General features: G+C 38.1%; 1 protein-coding gene across 19 annotated transcripts in view; it reads right to left on the reverse strand.

Annotated features, from left to right (window-relative positions):
* FOXP2 (forkhead box P2) overlaps window positions 1-10000 on the reverse strand; it is a 404157-nt gene that overhangs the window by 184076 nt on the left and 210081 nt on the right. For all 19 annotated transcript variants that reach the window (XM_068189946.1, XM_068189934.1, XM_068189943.1 and 16 more), the window contains one exon: window positions 3617-3794. In XM_068189946.1, coding sequence (XP_068046047.1) covers window positions 3617-3784 — 168 coding nt within the window. In that variant the 5' untranslated portion in view covers window positions 3785-3794. The remainder of the gene's footprint in view (window positions 1-3616; window positions 3795-10000) is intronic.

Below are 10000 nucleotides of genomic sequence, written 5' to 3' on the forward strand. Positions count from 1 at the left end.
GCTAGTACTATATTTTTACTTTTGGAAATACAATTCATATTTTGTACCAATAAAATGCTAGTAATGATATACTAACAAAATAAAACTGCTTTGAAGAAATAACATTATACATAGTCAACTGAAACAGCTTCTAAGCAATAAATTCCCATAAAACATTTAAAAAGATTATCTTGGTAGCATTGACTTAATGAATGCTCAAAATGCAAGCTCAAATCTACCCTGCAAAGCAATCATGGTTTTTTAGCAACAATTTTGACCTTAGTGACACAAACAATTAATTCTACAAACTTAATATAAAAATAAAATTCTACATCTAATGCAGAATATTCTGTCAATGTATTTAATCAAGGATATGCTTTTTTTTTTCATGTATTATACATTCTAGTATCTAACACTGATTTTAACATACAAGGAAAAAAAATGAAAGTGAAAAGCTCAGAAGTGTCTGAATGTACACATACAAAAGAGAAAGCTCACCGTAAGCCAAAAAGGCAGAAGACACAAGCATAGGCAGATTACAGTTTGCATCATGTTTTTAAAATAAAATTCTACACTCGCTTTAGCAATATTTATAAATCTATAAATATCAACAGCAAGATAAGAAGTTGCTTACATCCTAGTCATAAATCTTCAAAGCTGACCTGATGACTTGTGACAGCACCCAATCCATTTATCACCAAGTATATATTACAATACATTATAGAACACTGTCATTCACTTTTGATACATGGATGAGGAACAACTCCCTGATCTGAGTCAAACTTCTCATTTCTATATAAAGACCACAACAACATAGTTCATCAAGAAAATAACAAGAGTGTCCAAACTCTATATAGTTGCCTAAAAGAACAAAATAAAGTCTGTTGTATCTTATTTACTTTCTATAAATCCATACATAAATAACTTTAGAAATTTAATTCAGCCTACTTGGTCTTCTATATAGCCTAAAATTTCTCTCACTTAACTTTCCCCACTAAATATTCATGCCACAGTAAAAACTTATTTTATGATTTTACTCAGCTGATAAACCTGTTCTTAATCATTAGCATCCCATTATGTGGCTGCATAGTTAAAGGAAATTATTAAAACCAGCAATCATTTACTTGCTTCCTTTAGAAAAAGCTATAAAAACTTGGATTTTCTATTTGAAGACTCCCAATAAAATGATTCAGAGAAGCCAAATCCAGAATGTTAAACCATGAGATGAGTACCTCTTGCACATATTTAAACATTAAAAAATCTTAAGAATAATAATTGCTAGGGTTTCCTCTGTTTTTCTGTGTGTCAAAGTTTTCCAGACAAGTGTCACATATTCAAAACATCATTTTACAGAATTACTACAGTGGCAATAATAAAAACAACCACCACTTTCCTCTTAATTCATATTTCAAAAGGCATCTGTTAAAAAACAGGGGGCAGAAAAGAAACAGAAAAAGGAGGAAGAAAAGCAAAAGTAGCACAAAGCTATGCCCGCTATCTGAAGGACATCCTACTGTATGTTTACAAGTGTTTATGTTTCACATCAACATTTTTATAGAAGGATTCATATGCCTAACTCAAGTTGTTTTTAAATCCTATGGTGCAGACCCTACCATAAAATGCCTCTTGAGTCCTATTAACTGTACCCATGGTTTTACTTTGCCTGTCTGCTTATTTAAGATCTAATCACAATTTTGAAGAAAAGATTGTCACTTCTAAGCCTGTCCCCTCAGAACCTGTCTGCGATTAGTACTCAACTGGATATTTTCATCTTCAGTTGTAATTCTCTGTGGTCTTTGCAAATGCTATCTACTGGAATTTCTGGCTGCATGGACAAATTGGCTCCACATGCCTAGGACTGCTACTTTGAGAAACATGTAAGTGGCACATTATTCTATTAGCATTTTTGTGGTTTAAAGTGCTTCACTTAAATTTAGTTTTTTAAACATATTCACCAATTTGATACACTCTTTCTCAAAAAAGATTTTAAAATTCTCTTATAATCCGAACACCTGAATAAAGATGATGGCATGATTTTCAATTAAAACAATAATAATTTTTTTTATATTTACTTATATGTATACAATTTTATATGAAGATCGTATAAAAATGCAAGGTATATATATATATATATATATATATATATATATACATAATCATGTATATAGAAAGAGGTAGAAATCTGTTAAGAACATAATGAAGACACTGAAACCTGTATTTCTTCAGACTGTCATACTGTAAGTGCTCAATTGTTAAAACAGAATACACTTGAATTTGAAGCAAGACACAGATTTAAGCCTTAACAAGTTCTCATATTTCAATCTATAACTATTTCCTTCTTCCATATTTTCTGTCACCGTCTAAAATATTTAACTATAAATGTAGCTAGTGTACACTGCTTAATTCAGCACTAAAAATTATTCAATTTTAAGAGCTATTATGACCTGTTATTTCAGAGGCCCATGCAAATGCAATGAATCTATCATGTTAAAACATGTTTTTATAAAACGGTATTTTTATAATAGTTTACCTAACAGAAAACAACTTTCCTTCCATTAATGTAAGACCTGACATTGAAATGAAAAACCTCAGCATTTAAAATTAAGGGTTTGAACTCCAAAGGTGCTGAGTGGGCTCAGCAAACGAAAGGATGAGACAGCAAAGACTTTCAGGAGTTTGAAGCAGGTACTGGGCACTCTGCAGAATCAGACCTCGATTGTTTACCAAACAATTTGGGCTTCACTGCATTAGTACACTCTGTGTTCCCTGATGGAGAGGCAACTCCTCAGGTAGCCCATGCAGGAGTTTTGTTTGTTCAGGTTTTAGAAGGAAGAGAAATCTTACGGTGACAAAAATTAATGGATTGCATCTTGTAATTAGGTGATGTCAGCAGCCAAAGGACAGTTGAATTTTACAGTTTAAACATAACAGCAGTTCTCCATTAACTTGTTGGGAACATGAACAGACAAACTTAAAAAATATGTTTTCAAAATGAGAAGGGAAATAGACCTGCAGAAAAGCTGCTTCTTCTCTTTTCCCTTGCTTTCAAAATTACACATCCATATTACAACTCACACACACGCAAGCACATACAGACAGGAACATTTTCTTTTTTATTTCGGTGCTTTTGAACTAACCAGCATTTTTTAATTACACTTATGACAGCAAAGTGTCTTTATTGAGAAAAGTCACTCTAGTCCCTTCACTAGGGTCCCTTCACTGCCCAGCTCCGACTTTGGCACAATTCATTGCAAGCGAAGCAAAGTCTCAAGTAATGTGGCCCTCTGGTGGAAAACCCCGCACCACGTCCTGCTCGCCCGAATCGCACAGTAAACTAACAGCTCCTGAAAACATGCACTGCAAGGCTTCGGCACAACTTTTATAAATACGCAGCGGGATTTTAATCACCAGGCAAGCGTGGTGGCATGCAGCCATATCAGCAAGATGTTGCTGCCACAAGAACGGGATCTTTCCATTTCAGCATTATCGTGCACTAAAACAACAACAAATAATGCCCCATGCTCTTCACTTCCACGACACTCCTCATTCAGCACACACGAAGGATCTCCAAAAAGGTCCCCCTTTGAAAACAGCCCTTTATTTGTTTAAAAACAAACAGGAAACAAAACAAACTTACCTGCTGTTGTTGCAGATGCAGCAGTTCTACTGTGCTTACTTCAGTGCTCGTGTCACCACTTGATCTTCCATCTCTGCTGCCAGCATCTAATTGGCTGCTTAGAGTGCTCATTCCATTTTGATTCATTGAACTGTTGCTTATTGTCTCTGTCGCAGATTCCTGCATCATGACTTAATACCTAAAAGTGATTAAGAAGTATCAATTAACACACGCGTTACACCTTCACACTTCCATTATCAAGATGTCCCTCTCTGCCAATTACACAGACAGCATCTTTAGAAGAAGAAAAAAGCCTCGCAGAGCCGTTTACCAAGAAATGCAGTGCAAACTCTGCTTTCATAGAGCTGCTAATCACTGGAATTATGATTTCTATAAGCAAGCTTTGTGTGCTTACATTTAACGGCCAAAATAACACACCATGCACGCAGCATGGTCAATAGCATTTATGAACGACTACGTTTTAAAGTCTACCTATAAAACCAGTTTAAGTGAAGGCACGATTTCACACACTGCTCTATATTTCCTATTATCCAGCTTTGACAACCATGGATGACTATACAGCCTTATTTAAAATATTCACTATCTTGATTCTGTCAGAATTTTACAGCATATCTTATGCAAGGCTGTTGTTTAATGATGCACAGCTAATCATACAAAATTAAAATTTTGTAAGGGTGTTACAAATCATATGGTATCAACCAATGATAAATAGTATAATGGGCTTCTCCTTTTTTGTGACTAAATAAAATTTTGCCTCGAAGGCATTTTAAGAAAAAGCTCCTGCTGCAAACACGTCAGATATTGCCTATTTTTTTAATCAAACGCCTGATATTCATTTATTTTTCTGACATTTAAAACATTTAATACTGTCCTTCCTGGGAAGTAATTAAGCTTATGCATGAGCAGCAATCAAACTGTTCACTTGAAGATGACTTAAAACTCAATTTTAACATAGGCAAATAAATGAAAGATATAAAATTAATTTTCCAGGCATGTATTAGATATGAAAGCTGGAAATAAAATCTATCAAGAATATCACTAATGATTGTGCTAAAAACAGCATAAATTATGCATATTACCTTCTCTACAGTAATAAATGTTTTATCATTTTCACTGCATAAATATACTGTACTTTCAGGATAGCAATGAGATGTCCTGCCAAGATCAGTTGAAATCTTTGCAGTAAATAAAGAACCAACGTGCCCTGACAAACCAGAATTTCAAGGCGCATTTTGTATCTGTAATATGGAAAGGTCAGCGTCTCTTCTCAGAGCCACCAAAGTCCTCTCCTGCTCTTGCAGGGTCAGAATGCAGCTCCCTTCCTTCATCCTCACTCCCGACCTACTGACAAGAGTCCTCACAACAACCTGGCTGAGCTGTGATTTAAAAAAAAAACACTTCTGAAGGGAGAGGGATGTGTAATCAAACTCGGGAAAGGAAACAAAGCTTGCTGTTTAGCCTAATTATTTAACTTAGCTATTTTTTCCCTTGCAAAGTATGAGCAACTGCCTTTCCTTAAAAAAAAAAAAAAAAGGCAGGGAAAGGACCATTACAACTTCAACTGTCTGCATGGGATATTAATTAAAATGCAGTATGAGTTATCACAAACAAGCTCCTACAAGATAAAGTAAAAATATATATTGTGTGAAAAATTTTAAACAGCAAAAGATGAGTTATTTAAGGATGGTCTGGTCAGAAATAAACAGGATGCAAAAAACCTAACCACAAACACAGTTAACATAAAGGAGGGCAGCTGTTATAGCCCAGTAAACAACAGCAGCAGATGTGTTTATGAAGAAACAGTCTTCCTAAAACACTTATGAACATCAGTGAAGAAAAATAATAGAAATGGAAAATGTGATACAAGCAGTGATGAATTTTACAAGGCAAAAACAAAGCTAATACTCTTTTCTGAGATTAGGCAGCTAATAAGTATTCAAATTAGGCATAAATTTTACATGTACAATGTTTAAAATATTCAGAGAAAAGGGTCTGATTGCCCTTAGTAGTTATATGAAAATTCTAATGCAGATATGCCACAACTGTGGAAGCAGACAGCCCTTTCTGATTTTTACAATATTTACTTTCAATAAAAGGATGTGTATATCAGAGTGGAAATTTATTTGAAACTTCATCAGCTGTATCGTTACAAGGATTTGGAAATTTGGGAAATTCAAACATTAATCCTCTTTTACTGAAAGAAAGATTTAACCAACAGACAGGTTCATCTTTTACAAATTCAAATGTTAGACAATACCAGTGGTACATTTAGCCAGGCACATTAAAAGGGCAAAGGGGGGTAAATGTCAGATAATCAAAACATTACAAAACACCTAGAAATGTAATAAATAAATACACCATCCCTCCTGTTTTTACATCTTTCTGACTATTTCATTACAATTAACAAAGAAGGGTTAAATGTCTTCCAGTTCATATTAACCGAAGGATTTTATGTCTTGTGGATTTTGTATCCTCGCCAAGCCCCAGAGTGTAGTTCAGGCTCTACATTTAAAGTTAAAGTGCCTGTGAGCCAGCAAAATAGGCTTTAACACAACATGACCAGTAACACTACTCTGGCAATAGAAAACAACAAACCTGATCCAACAGCTGGGTACAGACAGAATGAAACTACAAAGTAACAATACCAGAAAGGACAATTTATTTTGAAGTGAAGTGAAAGAAACACTGAAGTATTTTTATGAAGATAAAAGACACCCTATAATTTTATGTTAAAAATAAAGTGTGGGGGGTGTTTCTCTAGTTTTAAAATTATATTTTTAAGAAGAATACTAAAACTTTCACTAGAGTAATGCATTGTGTTGGTTGCTCTCAGCCCCCTCCTCACTGTCAGCAACTGAAAAAGGGCTGCTAGAGAAAGCAACAGCATAGAATCTTTTTCTTTTCCCTTCTTTTCTTTTGCATAGACGTACATACCTACGTGAGTCCACGCACTTGTGTGTGTATGTACTACCAACTCTGAATCCTCACAAACTGAAGCACTGAAAACATCTAAACAAGGGTCATGCCTGATGTCTATGTATCAGTAACTCGAGTTATTGGTAGCAAAATAATTTGAACCCGCAACATCTCATTGAGCAAACTAATGTACTTTTTTTCTTGTTTTGACAACAGTAGTGCAGACTGGTACCGAAACAAGCATAAATATAAACACAAAGGAAATAGACAGGTATCAGCCAGCTACTAAGGCTTTAAGTTCGGTAATTCAAATAGGACAAGAAAAAACATACAGGTCCCTGTTTACATACATTTATACACATTCATACTTTCTAATCCTTCTCTTTTCTCTTGCTGTCACACTCGCTGTCAGTCATGAGCATGCCTACACAGGCACACATGCACACAGGCACCCACATTCACAGACACATTCACCAGCACCTACTTCTGTTGTGATTCTGCAACTCTTGGCGCCAAAGGTGGGATACAAGCTTTGCTACCCGGTATTTTAAACAAAGGTATGGGGAAAAAAATTTCTGCTGTCTGCAAAAGAGAGTGAAATTGGAGATCATTTTAGAGCGTGGTTGCACTGCAGGTTGAATACCTAATCCTGCCAGGGTAGCCAAGCTATCACCCACACCAAAAAAAGAAATACTCCACCTTGTTGTTAGAAGCTACAGCTTTACTTTTCTCCCCTGCAGTGATCTGGACGTTTTCTACGCGCCCGTGCGCTCGCACGTGCGCGCGCGTGTGTTTAAAGCCGGCAAGTCACTGTAAAGATCCTTATTCTCTACACCACTTCCCCTTTGAAACATTAAACTGACACTGGAACTGACTGCACAAGATTGCATTTTCTCTTCCTAAACAACTTGAATTGAAAGGTTACTTAGTGTAACAATATTTACTTGCAGAATTGTGTTGTTACCAGGGGTATAATGGATGGTGGCTATGCAGGTTTACGCAAGAATGAGTGAAGCATGAGGCATTAGCCATGTGTTTGACATGTTTCAAATTGCTATAATCCAGCATTAAACACACCCAGCAATTCATGCCATTTCTTGCAGCCATAATCTTGAATAAAGCGTGCACAACCACTTATTATATAAATTAGTATATGACTCCCTGTTATAGTCACAACAGCGCTTTTGTGTTTATTTTGCACCAAGACGGGGTCTTTTATTTGTACAAACAGCAGGATGGCGCGCGGTGCCGCAATTAAACCTCCTCGCTTTACGACAGGGTGCGAGTCCTACCCGGCCGGCAGGGTGTGCGGTGCCCGCCGCGAAGGGCCCGGCCCGGGGCAGCGGCGGCAGCGGCGCCGGCGCGGCCGCCAGGGGGCGGCCCGGCGCGCGCGGCTCGGCCTCGGCGTGCCCCGCACGTGCCGCTCGCGCGAGGCCCGGCCCGCGGCCGGCGCGGAGCAGCGCGCGCCCCGGGAGCGGCGCGCGCCGGCAGCCCCGCGGGGCCGGCGCCGGGAGCGCGCGGGGCGGCCGCTGCCCGCGCGCCCCCGCGGGGAGCCCCGCGCGGCGGCGGCGGCGGGAGCGCGGCGGGAGCGCGGCGGCGGCGGGAGCGCGGCGGCGGCGGGAGCGCGGCGGCGGCGGGAGCGCGGCGGCGGCGGGCCGGCCGCGGGGCTGGAGCACCGCCTGTGCCCCGCTTCCCTCCGCCAGGCGCAGCCGGCCTGCCGCCCTGCGAACCGGACTGCGATGTGAAAGCAGAGGTGAGGAGCTAGGCTTAAATAATAGTAACTTTTGTGCTCTGCTGGAATTAATTCATCATTGACACAAGGCACAATGCATCTCAAGTCTTGCGCTGGTGTATGCTAAAAGCCTTTAATACTTAAGATTGCTTAATAAATCAAAATGCCAATATTAAGGACATAGCTGAATGTGTGAGAACAAAAATTTTGGAAAGCTAAGAGAACATTTGTAAAGGTGGTGGTTTTTTTTGTTGTTGTTGTTTTTTTTTTTTTTTTTTTTTTTTACTTTGTCCAAAACAGCTTTCAAAGCTTGAGTTAAGCTGAGACAAGTCACTGCATAATTTTTAAATATGTACCTAAGTTAATATGTTTAAAACGCTAATTAGGTCAAATACCACTGTAATACTGTAAAATAAAGTGTCTGTATTAGTAGGTGTAAAATAAACTATCTATGATAATGGCTTAATACACTACTGTGTGCTCAAATAAGTTTTCCCTGTAAAAATGTGAAATATGCCCAAACACCTTGTGTTGGAAGTTCTTTCAGAAAAGCAGAGCTTCCAGTTCTACATTACAGGACCTAGGATAATCAGAAAGAACACATATCATCTGCATCAATCATCAAAATCAGCATCTTTCACAAGAAAAAATACAATTTTCATGGTGAAAAAAATAATCAATTCAAAGTGATACAATCATTTCACTATTTGCAATATTTTCACTAGTGAAGACTGTAGTTGTGAATAAAATAAAAACTTCAAAAATTAATAAAATAGGCAGCAGTGGGACAACAGTGTCTTGATCCCAACACAGATACTCTGAAGCACCGATACTCTGAAGAATTCAAGCTGTAGTATAAAACTTTTACATGGACACTCATATGATGGGCCTCTGAAGGCCTTTTTGAACACAGATTCATAATAAAAATGACAACTGGATTTTGCAAATTAGCACAGATGAGATTTATTTTACTTGAGACAAGAACCAGCAGTTCAGCATTCCCACCCACCCACGGTTCCAGGTAAAGAAAACATGCATCCTTCCTGCAGCCTTATCTGAACAGGTGCACTTGGCTGCCATGAGGAAGCATTAAGAAATCAGATTAATTGATTTGTGCTAAACTGCAACTGAAACAACAAGCATTGTCTAAAATACTTATCTCTCCACTATAAGCCACAATTTTTCCCACTGTCCATGTACTCTGGTTTATCTATCAGATGTTTAGATGAACATCCTTTTAACTGACTGGCACCAACAGTCAGATAAAGGTATTGAAGGTAGAATATCGTATTCAATCTTAACTAAAAGCTATCTTGCATTTAAAGGCTGTATCTTTTTCTTTCACACCATCTCAATTCTTTTGGACTAATAAAAATAGCAGGTCAGTTTGGGGCACAGTAATTTATCTGCCTTCTAAAATTGAGGAGTATGTTGTCATACTCATGTGATTATTAAACAACAGTTCACTTCCCAAAACAGTAAGGAAGGTCTAATTAATTTCCACCTGCTATTTATTTTCACTTGCTAGGAAAAAAACCCCTATGAAGGCCAGTGTTACCTGTATGAATAGTGTGTACAGGACTGTAAGATGCATACTTTACACACAGGAGAGTGGCAAAAGCTGCTAGAGTGCATTACCTAAAGCCCACGCAGAAATGAGCAGCCAATTTCAGGATAAGATTCTTATTTGAGCAACGACAGCTTGGAAACCCCACTTTGGAAAGCACACTCCTCTC

The sequence above is a fragment of the Anomalospiza imberbis genome, chromosome 5 (genome assembly GCF_031753505.1).
Source record: "Anomalospiza imberbis isolate Cuckoo-Finch-1a 21T00152 chromosome 5, ASM3175350v1, whole genome shotgun sequence".
In the NCBI taxonomy this organism is placed as follows: Eukaryota; Metazoa; Chordata; class Aves; order Passeriformes; family Viduidae; genus Anomalospiza; species Anomalospiza imberbis.